Source organism: Bos javanicus, chromosome 28 (genome assembly GCF_032452875.1).
Source record: "Bos javanicus breed banteng chromosome 28, ARS-OSU_banteng_1.0, whole genome shotgun sequence".
Lineage (NCBI taxonomy): Eukaryota > Metazoa > Chordata > Mammalia > Artiodactyla > Bovidae > Bos > Bos javanicus.
This window is the reverse complement of record NC_083895.1, coordinates 30280451-30302844: the sequence shown is the minus strand read 5'-3', so window position 1 is coordinate 30302844 and position 22394 is coordinate 30280451. Positions and strand designations below refer to the sequence as shown.

At 35.5% G+C, this 22394-nt stretch overlaps 1 protein-coding gene across 4 annotated transcripts in view; it reads right to left on the bottom strand.

Moving 5' to 3' along the window:
• MCU (mitochondrial calcium uniporter) overlaps window positions 1–22394 on the bottom strand; it is a 195855-nt gene that overhangs the window by 37830 nt on the left and 135631 nt on the right. For all 4 annotated transcript variants that reach the window (XM_061405296.1, XM_061405297.1, XM_061405298.1 and 1 more), the window contains one exon: window positions 11669–11738. In XM_061405296.1, coding sequence (XP_061261280.1) covers window positions 11669–11738 — 70 coding nt within the window. The remainder of the gene's footprint in view (window positions 1–11668; window positions 11739–22394) is intronic.

Here is a 22394-nt window from a genome sequence, read left to right as displayed (position 1 = left end):
TTTTCCTGATGATCAATGATACTGAGTATATTTTCATATGTCCGTTGGCTATCCATGTCTTCTTTGGGGAAACATCTATTTAGGTCTTTTGCGCAATTTTTAATCAGGTTGTTTGTTTCTTTGATGTTGAGTCATATGAGTTCTTTATATAATTTGGATATTAACCTCTTATCAGATAAATCATTTGCAAATATCTTCTCCTACTCAACAGGGTGCCTTTTCATTTGGTTGATAGTTGCCTTTGTTGTGCAAAAGCTTTTTCGTTTGAAGTGGTCCCATTGTTTATTTTGCTTTTGTTTACCTTCTCTGAGGATATGTATCCAAAAAATATTGGTAAGACCTATGTCAAAAGTGTACTGCCAATGTTTTCTTTTGGTTATTTGGGGTCTTTTATGTTTCCATATGAAGTTTAGAATTACTTGTTCTAGTTCTGTTAAAAAAAAAATACCACTGGTATTTTGATAGGGATTGCACTGAATTTGTAGATTACCTTGGGGAGTATGATCATTTTAACAAGATTAATTCTTCCAATCCATGAGCATGGTATATCTTTCCATTTGTTCATGTCATCTTGAATTTATCAAAGTCTTATAGTTTTCTAAGTATTTACCTCCTTGGTTAGATTTATTTTTAGGTACTTTATTATTTTTGATGCAATTATAAATGAGATTATTTTCTTAATTTCTCTTCTTGATAGTTCATTGTTAGTTTATAGAAACACAATAGTGTTTGCTTTTTTTTTTTTTTTGGCTGCACTATGTGACTCCTGGAATCTTAGTTCCCCACCAGGGATCAAACCCACCCCCACCCCTCCTACCCCCACTGCAGTGGAAGTGCAGGGTCCTGACCATTAGGCTGCTAAGGAATTTCTAGATATTAATTTAATACCCTGAAACTTTACTGAATTCATTTATTAGTTCTTTTTAAAAAGTTATTTATTTTTGGCTGTGCTGTACGCAGGTTTTCTCTAGTTGTGTCCAATGAGGGCTACTTCTCATTGTGGTGGCTTCTCTTGCTGTGGGGCACAGGCTCTAGAGTCTGAGGGCTTCAGAAGTTGTGCTTCCTGGGTTCTAGAGAGCTGGCAGCACAGGGGTTGCAGCACAGGGGTTTAGTTGCCCCGTGGCATGTGGAGTCTTCCCGGACCAGAGATCGAAGCTGTGTCCCCTGCACTGGCAGGCGGACTCTCAACCACTGGAACACCTGGGAAGTCTAGAATCATAAATTTAGTAGTTTGATAAATCCAGCTGTTGGGTCCTTCCAAGTGGCAATATAAATTAACTTAGTGAAATCAACTATATATTTCACTGTGAACCTAAGGTGAATTAGTGTTTGTACAACTGAACCTCTCTCTGTAGAACTATGTAAAAAGCAGTTATGTGAAGTTACTACAAGGCTTAAATGATAAAATTTGTGAAAACAGAATTATAAACCTTTTTTAAAATATATGGTATTATTGGTTTTGGGCTTCCCTGGTGGCTCAGAAGGTAAAGAATCTGCCTGCAATGTTGGAGACCCAGATTTGAACCCTGGATCAGGAAAATCCCCTGGAGAAGGAAATGGCAACCCTCTCTAGTATTCTTGCCTGGAAAACCCCGTGGAGAGAGAAGCTTGATGGGCTACAGTCCATGGGGTCACAGAGTCAGACATGGCTGAGCACCTGACACACATAATTGGTCTTATGTTAAATATGTCAATTACAAATTGGCACTTGCCAAGAGGCCTGGCATGCTGCAGTCCATGGGGCTGCAAAAGAGTCAGACATGACTTAGCAATGACTGAAGAACAATAACAACGACAACAAAGAGCATCAATAGTGACGAACAACAACAAGGGCTTTTGCCACCAGTCTCTGCTGAGTTTGAAGCCTATGAGGCTGCAGCTGTTGACCTTCAACACTCGCTGAGGGAGTTCAGGGTGGAGTGAGGCTCTCTGCGCCAGAGAATCTGGTGGAACAGGGCTTTAGATAGATATTTTCAGGAATTGATTTCATCATTCCAATCCATGCATCTCTTCATATCTAGAAAAGCACTAAATCATTAAAGGACGATATCTGCTCCTTGTGACTAGTAGAATCTTTTTTTTTTTAATATTTATTTTTTTAAATTTAAATTTATTTTAATTAGAGGCTAATTACTTTACAATATTGTATTGGTTTTGCCATACATCAACATGAATCCACCTCCCTCCCCATACCATCCCTCTGGGTCATCCCAGTACACCAGCCCCAAGCATCCTGTATCCTGCATCAAACCTGGACTGGCGATTCGTTTCTTATATGATATCATTTTGACTCAAATAAAACTTAATTTGCAACTCTCAAGTTGTGCATCTTTTTTTGTCTACAAATAGTAGAACAACCTATATAACTTTTGTTGAATCTGGTTCTTTTAAAATCTGTTTATGAAGATAATTAAACTCTCATAAATGTTAAAAGCATTTGAGCTAAATAAAAGGTCATCCACATCCTTCATCTATTCATTCTGAGAATTAAATATTTTATATTGTTTTGTAAAAATAAAATCCTGTCTTAATGTAGTGCCTTAACATTTTTTTCTTTTTTAAGAATAATTCTTTTCATGATGCTGCTTTGAAAGTAACTTCATTAATCCTTGACTTTTGGCCCACTTTAATTTCTGGACGGTGTAAAGTGGAATACAATCCTAAAGTACAGAGAGTAAAGTGCAGTAGAAGAACGATAGATGTTGGAATCTCAGACTTGAAAACAATTCCTGAAAATCTCAAATTCTACCACAGGAGACACCTTGAATGTATGGGCACATTACTGAATATACCCTTACCTCATTCACCTTTAATACAGAGATTCTAATAACTCACAAGGAGGCTGAGAAGATTCAATGAGGATATAGGAAAATGCTTTCCTTGGTAGTTTTACTTGCTTTTTCTAAAATCTACAGTCTTAAAAACTAAAGTCTAAAGTCATACAGATTTCCATGAGAAAATTTCCAGTCAAGGCTTTAACCCCCAAGAGAACAAAAATCACTTGTTCCACCGAGGGCAACAAGGAGAAAGAGAGCATAAATTATATAAACCAATTCCTGTTCCTAGGTATTTCTGGATAACAGACCTCCTTGATAACCTGAAGAAGGTATGGATTCATTCCCCCCTTAGACCTGTTTCCTGAAAAAATTCAAACAATTCATACATAAAAATTTTAGATACATTTGTTGCATTGAAAAATTATTTCCTTCATATTAACTGTTATGGACTGAATTGTGATCTCCCAAAATTTGTATTTTTGAAACTCTAATTCCCCATGTACCTATCTGGAGATAGGGTCACTCAGAGGTAATTAAGGTTAAAGGAAAAGATAAAAGTAATCTGATAATCTGTTGTGCTAATCTGATAGCACAACAGCTATATATGAAGAGTAAGAGCTTCCCCCACACCGTCACTATGTGGAAACACGGTGAGAAGGTGCCAGCTAGGAACAGAGTTCTGATCAGATCTTAACTACGCTGACACCCTGGCCTGGGAATTCTAGCCTCCAAAACTGTGAGGAAATAAATTTTTGTTGTTTAAATTACTCAGTCTACAGTATTTTGTTATGGGAGACTACTAGTGAGCAGACTAGTACACTGCCATATTTTTAAAATAAATGTTAACAAAAATTGAAGTATTTTTCCTCATTTTAAACAAATTAGTCATTTTGTTTTGTTTTTTAAAGAAATAAAAATTTACAAATTAAAACAGAAAATAGACTTTAATTCTATATAAAAGGACATTTCAATTATAAGACTGGTATTGTTTGGCTTGAATAGAAAGTCACATAATGGCTTGGTTTTGGAACATGCTAACTTGAATATTACCTTTGCTATCTAAAAAGGTTGTGCCTTTCTGTTTTGATGAAAAGAAGCTATAAAAACTCAGAGACTCTGGGAAAGGTATGCGGTAGCACAGCTCTCATAGTTCACTTCGCCAGATGATGCTTGGCTAAGCATGTGTAAGGAACCTAAGGTTTCCTCAAAGACTCTTAGAATTGAATTTATATCACTTTCTGTTTTGATGCAGTATCAATAAGGAAATGACTGGAAATCCAAGTTCCAATTTTAAGGTTTCTGAGTGGAAGTAATCTTCAAGAGCTCTAAGTTTTTTCTAATTTTTACAGAGAAACTGACAAACCTTTCCATTCATGACTAGCCTAGAGAGAAACTTCCTCCAGCAGCTGAAAAATTCACAACGTTGTCTACTTCCTTCTAGTTCAGAGCTACAGCTTGGTTAAAAGGGTTCATGAGTTTTCTACCAAGTCCAAAATAATGACTGTAAGGTCTTGAACTGGAAGATTATGCTCATTCATAAAGGCCCAAATACCCCCCAAGTTAATCGAGACATAACTAAAAACACTCCCTTGTAATAAACGTTCTCTTCTCTTAAAAAGCAAAACTCCTATCCAAAGTTTAATCTAGCAAAGGAGAATTTATATTTTTATTCTTTTTCTCACAAATTATTGTTCTCATAATACTAACTACTTCTGTGGTAGCAGGCAAGGCCTCTTTTAGGGATGGTGGAAGTCTTCAATGCCAATGAAAAAACAAATGCATTACTCCAATGGATAGAGCTCCTTTCTTCTCTGAGGTCATAAAAGCATACATGTTGCTAAGTTTGGAAGATGTGCCATCTGTTCACAGAGTACAAAGATCTTTCTTAGAGAAAAAAAAAAAATCCTGGTAGTTATGTTGGAAAAGAAATTTAACACTATTTCAAAGATGGTGATAGCCATTAATGTTAACTGCTTTTCTAATTTCCATAAGAGATCACATATAAGGGATTTTTCTTTGTATCAACATGTATATTAACAGACAAAAATTGGAAAGTAACTCCTTAAAACAGTATCAGTAGTTTAACCAAGTCACATTTTAGAGGGAAATGGCATAGTCTCTGATTTCCTCAAAACTTACTTCAAAATATTGAAATAAATGATAGCAATCCTAGAATGGATGACATCATCTGAATTGTGATATAAATTTACTTAACCCAGTTTAAATACTGTCAGCACAAAAAATTTAAACATCTTTCCAAGTTCACATGGTTGTTTTTCTTAGCAATGTGAAAGTCAATTTTATAAAAGCCTTCAAAAAGACTTTTGTGATGCAACAAGTTCAACCATATTTTGGTACTTCAAACTGAAACTCCTACTTACCAAAAAAAAGTTCAAACTGTAGGATATATTTTTTAAATGGCAAAATAAGGTGTTTCAGCTTTCCCAACCTCACATCTAGGTTGGTGAGAAACATGCCCACATTAAAACACTGAGGTTTTCTGTTTCTATCATTTTTTGTGATTTTATTACTTGTATTTCCTTTTTGTTGTTAGGTTTTTAAAAGCTAGAAGGAAAGACAGTGGTGGGGTATGTTTATGCCCTCAATATAAATGATGACAATAAATATAGAATTTCCTTCCAACTGTATATGAATAGCCATTAATAATAAAACATGATTTTAAAAAATCCACCCTTTCCCACAAAATTATTTTATTTTATTTTATTTTTTTTATTCTTCCAATTTTATTTTATTTTTAAACTTTACATAATTGTATTAGTTTTGCCAAATATCAAAATGAATCCGCCACAGGTATACATGTGTTCCCCATCCCGAACCCTCCTCCCTCCTCCCTCCCCATACCATCCCTCTGGGCCGTCCCAGTGCACCAGCCCCAAGCATCCAGCATCATGCATCGAACCTGGACTGGCAACTCGTTTCCTACATGATATTTTACATGTTTCATTGCCATTCTCCCACATCTTCCCACCCTCTCCCTCTCCCACAGAGTCCATAAGACTGTTCTATACATCAGTGTCTCTTTTGCTGTCTCGTACACCGGGTTATTGTTACCATCTTTCTAAATTCCATATATATGCATTAGTATACTGTATTTATGTTTTTCCTTCTGGCTTACTTCACTCTGTATAATAGGCTCCAGTTTCATCCACCTCATTAGAACTGATTCAAATGTATTCTTTTTAATGGCTGAGTAATACTCCATTGTGTATATGTACCACAGCTTTCTTATCCATTCATCTGCTGATGGACATCTAGGTTGCTTCCACGTCTTGGCTATTATAAACAGTGCTGCGATGAACATTGGAGTACACGTGTCTCTTTCCCTTCTGGTTTCCTCAGTGTGTATGCCCAGCAGTGGGATTGCTGGGTCATAAGGCAGTTCTATTTCCAGTTTTTTAAGGAATCTCCACACTGTTCTCCATAGTGGCTGTACTAGTTTGCATTCCCACCAACAGTGTAAGAGGGTTCCCTTTTCTCCACACCCTCTCCAGCATTTATTATTTGTAGACTTTTGGATCGCAGCCATTCTGACTGGTGTGAAATGGTACCTCATAGTGGTTTTGATTTGCATTTCTCTGAACACAAAATTATTTTAAAAGTAACGTGAAATTTTCTGGAATACACAAAGAATACATACAAATCGATACTAAGACAGTCAATTTTTTTAAACAGGCAAGAAGTTTGGCACTTCATTGAAGAACATATTTGAATGGTTAATGAGTACATTGAAAGATGCCCAACATCTTGATCATCAGTGAAATGCAAATTAAAACCTCAATGAAATAATACTACAAATCCACTAGAATGTCTATTATCAAGAAGTGTGATGCAGGATACAGGATGCTTGGGGCTGGTGCAATGGGATGACCCAGAGGGATGGTACAGGGAGGGAGGTGGGAAGGGGGTTCAGGATGGGGAACATGTGTACACCTGTGGTGGATTCATATTGATGTATGGCAAAACCAATACAATATTGTAAAGTAATTAGCCTCCAATTAAAATAAATAAAATTTTTAAAAAAGTGTGACTATACCAAGTGTTGGGGAGGATATAGGGAGACTGGAAAACTTAAATACCACTGGTAGGAATGCAAAGTGGGACAGCCACTTTGGAAGACAGTTTTGCAGTTTCTTAAAAAGTTAAGTACATGATGAAAGAAACTGAAGACCACACAAGCAGTTGTACTGATAAGCTGTGTTCTTAGACTGGAAGAATCACCATTGTTAAAATGACCATATTACCCAAGGCAATGTACAAATTCAATGCAATCCCTGTCAAATCACCAGTGACATTTTTCACAGAACTGGAAGAAAAAAGTCTTTAGTTTGTAGGGAAATACAAAAGACTCTGAATAGCCAAAAATAATCTTGAGAAAGAAGAATGGAGCTAGAAGAATCATGCTCCCTGACTTCAGACTGTACTACAAAGTCACAGTCATCAAAACAGTATGTACTGGCACAAAAAGAGACATACAGATCAATGGAACAGGAAAGCAGGTACAGAAATAAACCCACACACTTACGGTCAATCTATCTACGACAAAGGAGGCAAGAATACGATGGAGAAAAGACAGTCTCTTCAATAAGTGGTGCTGGGAAAACTGAGCAACTACATGTCAAAGAGTAAAATTAGAACATTCTCTAACACGATATACAAAATTAAACTCAAAATGGATGAAAGACCCAAAGATCAGATACTATAAAACTCCTAGAGGAAAATTTAGGCAGAACACTCTTTGACATAAATCACAGCAATATTTTTTTGTATCTACCTCCTGGGGTACTAAAAACAAAAATAAACAAATGGGATCTAATTAAACTTAAAATTTTGCACAGCAAAGGAAATCATAAACAAAACAAAAAGGACAATGTACAAAATGGGAGAAAATATCTGCAAACAAATTGACCAAAATGGGCTCAATTTCCATAATATGCAAACAGCTTATATACCTCAATACCAAAAAAACCCCAACCCAATAAAAAAAAATGGGCAGAAGACCTAAATAGGCATTTCTCCAAAGAAGACATACAGATGGCCAAGAAGCACATGGCAAGATGCTCAATATCACTAATATTAGAGAAATGCAAATGAAAACTACAACGAGGTACCACCTCACACTGGTGAGAATGGCCATCATCAAAAAATTTATAAATAATAAATGCTGGAGCAGGTATAGAGAAAAGAGAACCTCCTACACTGTTAGTGCAAATGTAAAATTGGTGCATCGGCTATGGAGAACATTAAAGTGGTCCTTAAAAAAGTAAAATAGAGTTTCCATAAGTTCTAGCAACCCTACCACTGAGCATATATATGGAAAAACTGAAAACTCTAATTTGAAAAGATACATGCACCCCAGTGTTCACTGCAGCACTGTTCACAATAGCCAAGACGTGGAACCAACCTAAATATTCACCAACAGATGAGTGGATAAAGAAGATGTGGTGTATATGTATATATGCACATACATAAATAATGGAGTATTACTCAGCCATAAAAAGTTTAAACAATGCCATTTGTAGTAACATGGATGGATCTAGAGATTATTGTACTAAGTGAAGTAAGTCAGACAAAAACAAATATTGTATGATATCATTTATATGTGGAGTCTAAAAAATGCAAATGAACTTATTTACACAATAGAAATGAACTCAGATATAGAAAACACACTTGCACCCAAGGGGAAAAAGGGGGAAGGATAAATTGGGAACTTGCAATTAAGAGATACAAACTACCATATATAAAGTACATAAAAAAACCAAGGACATACTGAACAGCACAGGGAACTATATTCAATATCTATAATAACATATAATAGGAAAACTCTGAAAATAATATATATATGTATATATAACTGAATCACTTTGCTGTACACATGGAACAATGTAAGTCAACTATACTTCAATAAAGAAATTATGGATATACTTACCATATGACCCAGACATCCCACTCCTAATATCTACTCAAGAGATATAAAAACATATATCCATACAAAGACTTATAAGCAAATGTTGATAACAGTATTACTCTTAATAGTCCAAAATGGAAAACAATCCAAATATTTTTCATGTGGTGAATGAAAAAACAAAATGTGTATTTTGTTTATTTCCATATATTAGAATTCTACTCAGCAATAAAAACAAAGAACTTCAAACCATGATACAGTATGGATAAACTGCAAAAGCATTAGGATATGTAAAAGAGGCTAGATGCAAAAGACTACGTATTGAATGAGTCCATTTATATGACATTTAAAAAAGGTTTAACTACAGAGAGAGAAAGCAGATTAGTGTTTGCCTAAGGCTCAGGGTAGGAGCAGGGACTGGTTGCAAAACAGGAACAGGAGAACTTTTAGGGGTAAGGAAATAGTCTAAAGCTGGATTGTTATTATGCTTGCATGATGATAGGTGAATTTTATGGTACATAAAATATACATAAATAAAGCTTTTTAAAAAGTAATGGGACAAAAAACAAAGAAAAAAAACTAGGGCATGTATCTAGTTACTTAGGTTAAGAATTTATATATATTATCTATATCTGGGCTAAACAGATGATTGTTTATTATTAAACAGGAATTTTTATAACTGTTTATTGCTAAAATTAATTGTCCTCAAACAATTTTTGTAAGGAAATTTTATATTTTTTGTTAACTACAAAATAACATTTCTTTCTATCACAGCTCTCAATACAAGGCTAATTAAGTAGCCTATTTCTGGACAGAGAAATGAAGGCAGCTAGGGAGACTTTCTTCTTGCTCTTACTCGATTTACCTACAGTGAAGACATGTCCTGGCTTACTGCATTTAAAACTGTCAGGACAACTCTGGTTGTCCTCGATGTATTCTAAAAAGTGTCCTGGGTTGGGTGATAAATTATATAGTCAACCCTGTCTGTAGCAGAATTGTTCTCATCCTTAATCCTTAATTTTCATTACTATGAAGGGGAACCCCTGAAAGTTTCGAAAGCCTTTAGGCTATAAACCATACAGTCATAAAATTTTCAGATAGTCATTTTACAAAGGAGGATCTGGGGCATAGAAAAATTAAAATGAGAAGCCCTAAATCACATTGTTTTGATTAAGGTTTTTAACACTACCACACACACCACTCTTTATACAATAAGAGTTTTTGTTGGATAAGTACATTTTTCTCTTGGAGGTAGTAATTATTACTATCTCCATTTCACATATGAAGCAGGAGGTTTTAAGAAGGCAATTACTTTGTCTAAGATTAAACCATGGCTTAAAAGTGAAAATTGGGATGCAAATCTTGATTACAAAGCTAAACACAACCTCTAAGCATATTGCCTCTCATGAAAGGGACCGTGGGCCTGGGTACAGGGATGTGCGTGCACATGTGAGCACAATGTGGCCAAAGCAGTTCTTGAGTTGAGGTTCATGAGACCAGGGATTCCATGAGTTGGGCTGAGAGAGCCTGTATCACTAAGAAATTATATGTAACATTGCCTATGTGTATGTAAAATTTTCTTCTAGACAGAGAATGTAAAGCTTTTACCAGATCCTCAAAAGTATTTATGACACAGGAAAATTGAGAACCTTTTAGATTGCTTTGGTAGGGAGGTTAAACATTTAAGATACTCTATATTTTACAACAGCTATCATAGTCATAACTAGAACAGTTTGTCAAACAATAGAATTAATAGGCAATTACTGAGAGGCAGTATATATTTTATATATACATATAATATTGTTTGTGTGTGTGTGCTCAGTCTTGTCCAACTCTTTGCGACCCCCTGGACTATAGTCCACCAGGTATATAATGTAGTATTTTGGATTTTGCACTTATTTTTAAAAAAGAGGATCAAGCCCTCTTTTGGTATATTAATAGAACATGACCCAGTAGCCGTGACAGTAGTGAAGAATGAATGATGGGAGAGATGTTTACTATTGGTGGCTAAATTCTGCTGAAGCAGCTGTGCATTAAGCAGAGTTTTCTTATATGCTATACCAGCCTAAAGTAAGATTAATTTATAAGTACTAAATAAGAAAGGTACATAAATTGAGAGTAGAAAGGACAACAAATTTCATTAAATCAAATAATTTTCTGCTTCTGTTTCTTGATAAGTAATACAAGTTGATTTTCTTAAGAAGGACAATAGTATTCATAGGAATTTTGGGAGCAACTCTTTTTTTCAAAAGTATGTATCATTTTACCTTTGTAAAAACATTGTCTTCAACCCCTCATACAACATGGAGTCAACTAGCATTTATGTCCTGGGATAACATTCAGCCAGACACACCAGCACAACTTTACTATTGTTAAATTATTGACAGACATGGAAACTGACCCCAGTAGTCTTGCCTGGAGAATCTCCACGGATAGAGGAGCCTGGTGGGCTACAGTCCAGGGATTGCAGAGTCGGACATGACTGAGTGACTAAGTACAGCACGTAGCACATACAGATTGTACATAGGATAATAGTAACTGTATTACATGATAGAATTAATAATAGAAATGTCAATATAAAATCACTAGTTCAAATTATTCATCACTGAATATCATAATAAAACTGGTACAAGAGTCCTGTTGGAACGTGACTTAGTTATCACTGAATATATATAACTTAATGAATATATATTTATTGATACTGACACCAAATATTTAACAATTTTAGACAATATTATAAAAACAAGAAGTTTCTAAGTGAAACGCTTCAGCAAAAGCTGAGAGGATTCATCACTATGAATAGTATGTTTATACTGGAGAAATTCTCACTTTATTGAAACTCTCCAATTGTTTTGATTCTGGCCTATTTTTTAAGAAAAATAAATTTGTATGTCAATCTGAGAATGGGAAACAGTGAGAAAGGAAAAAAAAAAAGCACTGGACATTAAAACAATTTGCCATAACTCACCATCAGAGGGCACAACAGTACTGCAATAAACAACTCCCAAATTAGGCCAAGAAGAGAGCCTCTGGTGTACCTAGAAAATACAAAAAGACACATCCATCGTCAGGGCACACAACAAATGTTATATGTGTATGTGTATGAATATAATAAATAATAGCTTTTAAATCATTTACATAATATGTATTCTTTAGTGGAAAAGTTTAAAAATCCAGATAAAGAAAAAGTCTCTCAACCTCTTTTCATCCTAAGGTGTTAGTGATGCATTTTAGTTTATTTCAAGATTTCATACAAACACATTTACACACACACACACACACCCATACAAATTGTTTTTTCATCTAGTTTTTTAAACACTTAATACTGGTTTTAAGCAATGTCAAGTCTAAACAAAACTTTGTTTCTTTGTTCCGCTTACTAGTTTTTAGACCTGGATTTCTTTTATGTCTTTTACTAGGTATAAGACAGTTATTAAATAGCTATATCACTACTCTACTGTTATTGGGTAGATATCTAGTCTTTCTGTTTACTCTCCTTTTTTTCATTTTAATTTGGTCAGGCAACTTCACTCCTGGAGTCTTTAACTGTTACCATCTTCTGAATATTAGAAGGAACTCACACTAATATCCACCTTTACTATCTTCCTCAAAGAGTAGTGTCATTGTGGATTTAGGTTTAGAATTTAGGCTCTCACAATTAAACTAAGTTTCAGAAAGATTACTGAATACATTTCTGACTTGCTAAATGCTTAATTTATTCCCTTGTTCCTTTTAATTTCCTAGCTTCAAAAAGTATTAAAGGAGGAAGAAAAGAACACTTTAATGGACTAAAAACCAACATATTAGCCTCAGAGCCAGATATTATATTCCACTCTAAGAATTCAAACAAAAGTCATTTAGGACTCTAAGCCAATGGATACCTAACAAGACTATGATGTATAACAGACATCTTTTGTTAGTATCATAAATTCCTACTTCTTACCAGCTTAAGAAAACATGCAGAATGCAGACTGTTTTCTAAACATGAAAAAACCACTTAAATCACTTGAGACTTCACAGCTGATCATTACACATTCATGTTTTGATGCCGTCATTGAGAATCTTTAAGTTAATATACATAACAACTTTAGTGTAGACTGCCACTTTCAGATTTTTTTTGTTTCAAAATATTTAGTTAAACTCAATTTTACTCAGAGATCCAAGAAGGCGCTGGTTAAATACAGGTGTGCTGGGAAATCCTACAATCCTAATCCTTTGCTTCAACACTTTTAATGGGGACAACAGAATCCTTAGCTCCATAAAGATGTTTTGAAAAAGAAGATGAGTCCAAACTCATTCTACAAATGAGAAAACTGAGACTCAGAGAGGGAAAGTGACTTACCAAGAGCCATATATCAGAATCAGGATTAGAACCCAGGCCTCAATACTGCTAACCATCTCTTATACAAAATACACAGGGCCTGGATCTCGTCCTCTGAACGTCTCAACTGGCGCAACTCTAACTTTAGGATGCTTTGTTGTTGTGCAGTATCTAAGTTGTATCAAACTCTTTGCGACCCTGTGGACTGCAGCACACCAGGCTTCCCTGTCCTTCACTATCTCCTGGAGTTTGCTCAAGTTCATGTCCATTGAGTTGGTGATCCATTTCATCCTCTGCTGCAGCTCTTCTCTCCTCCTGCCCTCAATCTTTCCTAGCATCAAGGTCTTTTCCAATGAGTCAGCTCTTTGCATCAGGGGGCCAAAGTATTGGAGCTTTGGCTTCAGCATCAGTCCTTCCAATGAATATTCAGGATTGATTTCCTTTAGGAGTGACAGATTGATCTCCTTGCTGTCCAAGGGACTCAAGAGTCTTCTCCAGCACCCCAATTCGAAAGTATCAATTCTTATGATGTTTAGCTATTGTTTAACAAGATGCTTTTATTTAAAATGTTTAAGTTATCTTATTTAGTTAGACCAGAAAAAGCAAGTCTATGATATAAAATTCAAAAGAAGAAAAAATAAGTAAAAAAATGAATTATTTTACACAAAATATTGGTCTTCCTCCCATCCTTGTGGCTCAGCTGCTCAGTTCTCCTCTCCAGAGGTAACTGGTTAAATCCAGATAGTCTATCAGACACTATTATTTATATATATATATAAGTGTGTGGGTATATGTCTAAGCATTTGTGGAGATTTTTAAAAATGCAAATGGTAGCATGCTACAGTCCCATTAGTCATTTGTCTCTTTAATACATTGTAATAATAAAAGGTTGTCTGTCAATAGACACATGATACTTGATTCTCCCTGATGACTGAGATGGGAAAGAACCTGACTGCAATGCAGGAGACCTGGGTTCAATCCCTGGGTCAGGAAGATCCCCTGGAGGAGGCATGGCAACCCACTCTAGTATTCTTGCCTGGAAAATCCCATGGAGTCAGACACAACTGAAGCAACTAAACATGAGCATGATACTTGAATGAATATCCTTACATGTGGGCACAGACATCCGAGAATAAAATACTTCAAGAGACAGTGCTAGGTTAAAGATATGTGCTCTTCAACTTTTGAAAGCTATTACCAAATTGTTTTTCATGGAGGTTATATGAATTCACATACCTATCAAATATACTCTAATTCACTAAATGAGTATGTGGTCTCTATGCCCTCCTAAACAATGGGCTATTATTAAACTTTGTTATGTTGCCAATATTGCAGGTGAACAGTATTTCACCACAACTGTAATTTACATTTTTTTTGTATTGAGTGATAGTTTATACATATTTTAATCTAAGAGTTAGTTGTATTTGTTTTCCTATGCACAAAGTATTTACATCTTTTGCCATTTTTTGAATCTCGATCTTGGTCTCGAATATTATTTTGTAGAAAGTCTTTAAATATTAAGAAAATTACCCCTTGGTTATAAAAATTTCCTTGTTTTTATTTTTACTTTGTTAATGGTGATTTTGTAAGAACACAATTTTCATGTTTTAAGAGTCAAACTTTTCAATCTTTCCTGTGTGGTTTAAGGGGTCTGTGTCAAGTATCTTAGCAGGTTTCCCTACTTTGAGAATATTATAAAATTCTTCCATGGTCTCTATTTTCTCAGGTTTAAATCTTTGATTCATTAGGAATTAATTTTAGTCAGTTAAGAAGTAGCAATCCAACTTACCTCTGATAACATAGCTATCCCTTATATTTAATAATTCATTTTCCCTCTTATTTTAAATGCTATCTTTATAATTCCCCAAATACCTACATCAATTTGGATCTTCTATCCAATGATCTGTATGTTCATGCTCTAGTGGCGGTTTAGTCACTAAGTCATGCCCGACTTCTGCAACCCCATGGACTACAGGCTCATCTGTCCATACAATTTTCCAGGCGAGAATACTGGAGTGGGTGGCCATTTCCTTCTCCAGGGGATCTGCCTGACCCAGGAATAGAATGCAGGTCTCCTGCGCTGCAGGCAGATTCTTTACCGAGTGAGCTGCCGTTTTAACATTCTACCTTTATATTTTTACATCTAGCAGGGTGTAAAATTTTCCCTTATTACTTTCCTTTAAGAATTTTCCTTGCTATTTTTGCTTATTTGTATCTCCATATTTACTTCAGAGTCAGTATTTTTAGTTACACACATATGCATAAAGACACACACACACTCATGACACCAATCAGCTTCAAAAGTAACACTGCATTGGGATTAAGAGCATAGAATTTATAATTAGCCCTGAGTTAAGAGTCTGTAATGTAATTCTAACTGCAGCCTTTGCAAGTTCATTAGCTTCTTTGTGCCTCAGTTTTCACTGAAAAATGGACAGAGTGTAATACTAGTAGTTACCACATAAAGTTGCCATGAAGACAAAATGATAAATACACATAAAGCATTTAGAAAGAGCCTGGCATAGAGTAAGCGCTCAATAAAATGTTAGGGATTTTTGTTTGTTTGTTTTGAAGTTGAGATCTTATTAACTCCATGGATTAACAAAAGGAAACTGACATCTATTTTTGATTTTGACATCTATTTTGATTTTTGAGTCTTTTCACTCAAGAAACTTGTCTTTCTATTTTAGTCTGTTTTTCTCAGAATATCTTAAGGTTTTCTTCATTCAGATTTTTCCTGAGTTTCTTTGTTTTAGGAATGACTCTAGTTTTCTTTGTGATCTAATCTGGGATTTTTTAAATGAGAAGTTTAGCCTATTTATATTTATTAATATAACATATATTTAATCTTTCAGTCATCAAACTTTATGTCATAAAATTTTTGTTTGTTGTCTTTATTGTTGGTCTTTCTTCTTAAAAAGTTTACTAAACAATTTGTGTTTGCTTTGTTTTAGTTACATGTGTACTTCTATTAGTAATATTAATATGGGAAGTTTTTTTGTATTAGTAGTTATTTTAGAGTAAGATCTAAGTTCTTTTAACTACCTTTAAGGCCCAATATTGTCTAATACTCTGTTATCTCTCTGGGCTTCCCTGGTGGCTCAGAGGTAAAGAATCTACCTGCAGAGCAGGAGACTGCCTGCAATGTAGGAGACATGGATTCTATCTCTGGGTCAGGAAGACCCGTGGAGACGGAAATGGCAACCTACACCAGTATTCTTGCCTAGGAAATCTCATGGACAGAGGAGCCTGGTGGGTTACAGTCTTGGGTGTTGCAAGAGCTGCACCCAAATTAGTGACTAAACCACCACCATTATTTCTGACTTCACTGTCTACCATTCTGCCTCTCAATCATTCTGCTTTAGCCCTTAGGCTCTTTTCTATGCACACTACCAATACTTTAACTGTGGTTTTCCCTTTCATTTCTTGATTGGCTGAACTTCATCTTATAAAGGTAGGACTCATGAGAGCTAAATTCCCTAAATGTTGGCATGTTAAAAAATGTTTGTCTTCGCCTTTATACTGAATGACTATTGTACGAGCTATACGTTGTATGTACCAGCTCTACTTTATTCTAGGACCTTTGTAATAGCTATTCCTCTACTTAGAATACTGTTTCTCCAGATAACTCCCCTCAACTCCACGTTTTTCTTTTATTGAATTGATTTTTTTTTAATTGGAGTGTAACTGCTTTACGATGTTGTGTTAGTTTCTGTTGTACAGTGAAGTGAATCAGCTATATGTATACATACATCCCCTCTGTCTTGAACCTCCCTCCCACCCCACTATTTCACACCTCCAGGACATCACAAAGTACCAAGCTGAGTTCCCTGTGCTATACAGCAGGTTCCCAACAGCTACCTATTTTACACACTTAGTGTATATATGTCAATCTTACTCTCTCAATTCATCTTGGATTTGTTGATTTTAAATGACATATTTTCACAGCTTGGAGTTTCACTACTTTACATCAGTTCTGTCCTGTACCCTTCCAGCTTTTGTTAGTTATATCATTACTACACTGGCAAAGTTTTAAATATTCATACTCTGCTCAGCAAAATCTAATCTTCACATTTGTTTTAGTCTTAATTTTATAGATCAGTGGACTCTATGTATACTACCAATACTTTAAATGTTATTTTTCCTTTCATTTCTTGGTTGGCTGAACTTCATCTTATAGAGGCAGGACTCATGAGAGCTAAGCTCTCTAAATGTTGGCCTGTTAAAAAATGTTTGTCTTTGCGGCCTGTTAAAAAATGTTTGTCTTTGCATTTATACTGAATGATTATTTGGACTGGCATAAGATTCCTAAATTAATCTTTCTTTGAGGACTTCATGGTAAAGTGTGAGTGTTCACTGCTACTTTGGAGAAGTCTGAGGGCAGCCATTATTTTGAAGAATCCTCTTTCAGCTTTGTTGGAGATCTGCAACCATCCCACAGGCATCCTCTCTCAAAGTCTTCTCACACATTTATTTGACCTTCACTAGATCTGCAGTTGGAGAAGGCAATGGTACCCCACTCCAGTACTCTTGCCTGGAAAATCCCATAGACAGAGGAGCCTGGTGGGCTGCAGTCCATGGGGTCGCTAAGAGTCGGACACAACTGAGCGACTTCACTTTCCCTTTTCACTTTCATGCATTGGAGAAGGAAATGGCAACCCACTCCAGTGCTCTTGTCTGGAGAATCCCAGGGACAGGGGAGCCTGGTGGGCTGCTGTCTATGGGGTCGCACAGAGTCAGACACGACTGAAGTGACTTAGCAGCAGCAGCAGCAGATCTGCAGTCGTTCTTCATATACTGTGCTTTGGGATTGCAGAGATCTCTCTGGTTGTACTGAAGATGGAGCTTATATTTCTGTTTCTTATTCTCCTTCCCCCAAGTGAGGGAGAAATGCTGCCCTTTATTGGGCCATCATTTATTCAAGTGGTAACTTTTTAATATGAACTTTTTCAAACTTACACAGAAGTAGAAAACATGGCATGGTGAATTTCTTCCATTCACCCATCACCTGCTTCTGTATTTACCAAAATTTTGTCAAACCTGGTTCATCTACATCCACCCAGTTTTTTCAACAGAGTATCTTAAAGGAAATTCCAAACATCATACTGCTTTACCTGAAAATATTTCAGTATACATCTTCTAGGCCATTTTAAAACAGGAAGTACTCTGTTTTAAAGATTATCAACAATAATAAATGATGTGTTTGTGAGGCAGAGAACTAAATAAAAACATGGCTGTTTATCCACCTGCTTTTGCAAATGAAGTTTTACTAGAACACAACCAAACTCATTATTTACTTACTATCTAGCGCTCATTCACCCACTTTGACACTACGACTGAAGAACTGAGTAGCTGTGCAGTTGCCGGAGAGTTGGGTAGTTGCAACAGAGACCATATGGCCAACAAAGCCCCATATATTTATCATACGGCCCTTTAAGAAAATATTTGCTGACCTTTGCTGTAGAAGCCCACCTGCACTGTTTTGAGAGAGTTCACTGTCCCAAAGTCCTTCCCAATCGCTTCTATAATGACACTGACAATTACACAATATTACTTTTTAAGTGTTCACACACACATATAGGCCCTTTTTTTTGTTTAAACCTTTTGATAGCCTATAGTCTAATAAGGACACTGGGAACAAAACAGATTTTGTTGTTGCCTTTTTTCTTTGAAATATGGCAACAATAACAACAAACAAAAGCAAAACAAAGACAAAATAAATAAATAAATAAAAGGATTCAAGACCAAAGAGGCACTGGTATTCTAAACTGTATTTCATGTCTCTCCTAGATTGAATATATGTTGCTGTTTAAACTGTATATTCTTAATAAATCACAAGAAAATAGGAAGAGTTTAATAAATATTTGATTCGTGCTGAATGTTTTAAAAATATGTCAAAAAGTTAAAAAAAGAAAAACACTCAGGTAAATAGCATGCATTATTCACATATTTAAATTTCATAGGCAGAGAACAAGATTAAGGTTAAGAAAGTAAATATTCAGAATGAGCAGAATCATCAGAGAAAAAGTAAACCTCTAAGCAATCGATGCCAAATAAACACAGTGATGTGGTGCCAACACGGTCCCTTGAAAAGAAAACACAAGTTTACATCTTTGGTATGAAACAGTCTGTACCTTTGATAAGTATTTTGAGAACCTTTAGGAAAAACAGGGGCTTCTAGTGAAACTAAAGGAAGGTGTAACATCTACCCTGGTATTATAACCATCACCCTTAAATCCTAACCCCAGGAAAAGAAAAATGCTAGCATTATTAAGTTAGAGTCCGACGACAAAATACTATAACTTTATTTTCCCAAGTCATAAGACTTAAGATAATTTTAAAAATCAAATTTTAGAATGATAAAAATATATTCCATGACCCTAGAGCAAATTACTAAATTCACGTCAAAACTAACTTTCAAATCCTTTAGTTCTATCACGAGTTATGTGATTCTCCTACATGTACCATTCATTGTTCAGAAGAGCAAACTTAGCAACATATTCCTGCCAGCAACTGAGGAAGACTGTCAAGTCTAAATATCCTGTCAATAACCAATAAATATTCAGTCAGTTGGACATTAAAGCAGAAGCTGGGAAACAGAAGAAATAAAGAGAGGAAAAAAGAAAGAGGAAAAAGGTACTTCCATATTAACCCAGTTCCCTTTATTTATAAAAATCTTGGGACCTAATTTCATTAGGAAGCAAATATTTGTTACCTGTGTCAAACTACATAAAAAAATACTATATTAGTTATGTCAAAAAGCTTAAGATGGAATAACTATATATATATATATATATATATATACACACATACACACATACTTATCCATGGCTAAAACCAAGTTATAAATAGCCTCACTATTATCATGAGTTTAGATATGTCAAATAAAGTCTCTTTTCTTTAAGATCAGAGTACCCAGGTTTCAACAACTTTTCCATACCTCTAAAATCCAGTGCCTACAAGTATACTAGGATTAACAGTGTAAAAGTATTTTAGTTGTTCTAAAGCAAGACACCCCTGGGTTGGGAGGATTCCTTGGAGAAGGAAATGGCAACCCACTCCAGTATTCTTGCCTGGGAAATCCCATGGACAGAGGAGCCTGGTGGGCCATAGTCCAGGGGTCACAAAAAGTCAGACACGACTTCGGACTAAACAACAACAAAGCAAGGCACACCTATAACAGTGTCTACACTTTGGCATCAGTTTTTATCCATATCCTTGATATAATAAAACCGTTGAAGCACTGCATCGCCAATAATTTCTCACTATTTTAGTATATATAGTAAAATGAGACTTCAAATCCTCAAGATCTGATATAGGAGGAAATGCTGCAGTTAAAAGAGTTGGGGCCAGCTGAAATCTTGATTTGACCCCCAAGTCGCAGTCTCCCCAGTTGTTAAATAAAAACAGCAATGACAACAAAACTATTTCACAAGGCTGATTTCACTTAAGGATAAATAAAAGTAAAACTATGACAATCTTTGAATGACCAACATTCTACGAAAATTTTAAGACATTCAGAAATATAAATTCTGAACAGGGACCTCCCTGGAGGCCCAACAGTTAAGATTCTGTGCTTCTAGTGTGGGGGGCTGGGTTCGATCCCTTGTCTGGGAACTAAGATTCAACATGCCATGTGTTGTGGCCAAAAGAAACTCCTCAACCCCCTGCCACCTGCACACAAAAAAAATCTCAAATCAATCTCTTTAAATGCCTCTTATTTACAAGAATTTAATAAATTTAACACATTTCAAAAGTCACAACTATCTCTAAACAAAGAGATTGTTGTTGTTCAACCACTAAGTCATGTCTGACTCTTCTGTAACCCCACGGACTGTAGCCCACCAGGCTCCTCTGTCCATGGGATTTCCTAGGCAACAGTACTGGAGTGGGTTGCCATTTCCTTTTACAGAGATCGTACCACACAATATAACACCTTGTGATGTTAAAGCTAGAAATCTGAAGGTTTAAAGAAAACCTCTTCAGAAAGCACTATTAAAAACATTTAATGGGTTACAGGGCATATTTTATTCTTCTCTCAATAACTCACCAAGGAAGCAAAGTTTCTGATACAGTTTAAGTGAAAGTGGTAATTATATTCTGTAAGCTAAATTACATAATACAGTTTAATATTAGAAAATTATTTGTCGTTGAATATAGTATTTTAAATGGTTCCTACATTTTATTATAACGTTGACAACATTTCCCCATTACAATATATTGTTCTTCATATTGAAAGTCATGATTCAATTTATATACCTTTGACCTTCAAGAGAATTTCACATCTACAAAACAAGGCAATATGAAAGGCTTTCATTGTATCTTTTAACATCAGTTTTCTAATTAGGAAATCAAATCTAGCTTCCAAATTATCAATAAGGTATTTAAAAAGCTATACTTGTTCAACAGCTCATAGTGCTTTGAGGATCAAATGTATATAAAGATACACTTAAAGAATAACGTGTGCATGTGTGCTAAGTTGCCTCAGTCATGTCCAGCTCTTTGCGATCCTATGGACTGTAGCCTGCCGGGGTCCTCAGTCCACGGGAGTCTCCAGGCAAGAATACTGAAGTGGGTTGCCATGCCCTCCTCTAGGAGATCTTTCTGACCCAGGGATCGAACCTGTATCTCTTACATCTCCTGCACTGCAGGCGGGTTCTTTACACTAACGCCACCTTGGAAGCCCAGATAATAGCATACATGTATATAAAGGCACTTAGTCCCAAATCTTCATTACTGATCTAACAATAGACTAAAATAATCAGAGCATTCAAACCTTAAACATAACTATTTGTATATCATATCATTCAACATAATATGAATTGACATAAAGGTCATTTTTAAATCCAAGTAAATACAAATATCAACCCACTCCAGTATTCTTGCCATGGACAGAGGAGCTGGGCAGGCTACAGTCCATGTGGTCACAAAGAGTTGCAAACGACTGAGTGACTAACACACACCACATTTTTTAATGGTATCAAGAAATGCTCAGTCTTCTCTGGTGGTCCAGTGGTTAAGACTCCACATTTCCAATGCAGGGGCTGTGGGTTTGATTCCTGGTTGGGGAACTAATATCCCACCTGCCTCACAGCACAAGCAAAAAAAAAAAAAAGTTTTAAAGAAATTTAATTAAAAAACGCTCATTATATTAAGTTAGCTTTTGAAATATATATCTAGGTTCTAAACTTGAAAATATTACCAGAATTTCTAGTATATCACTACTTATTAAGTTAATTTAGTATGAATTAATTGATAAACAATGTTTCTATTTAAGATTTTGGTATCACCCCAAAATTACAACCTATAGTTTATACTGGTTAAGAACTAGACTCTAATATCTGCTAAAATTTCACTGTGTAGTCAAAACCCC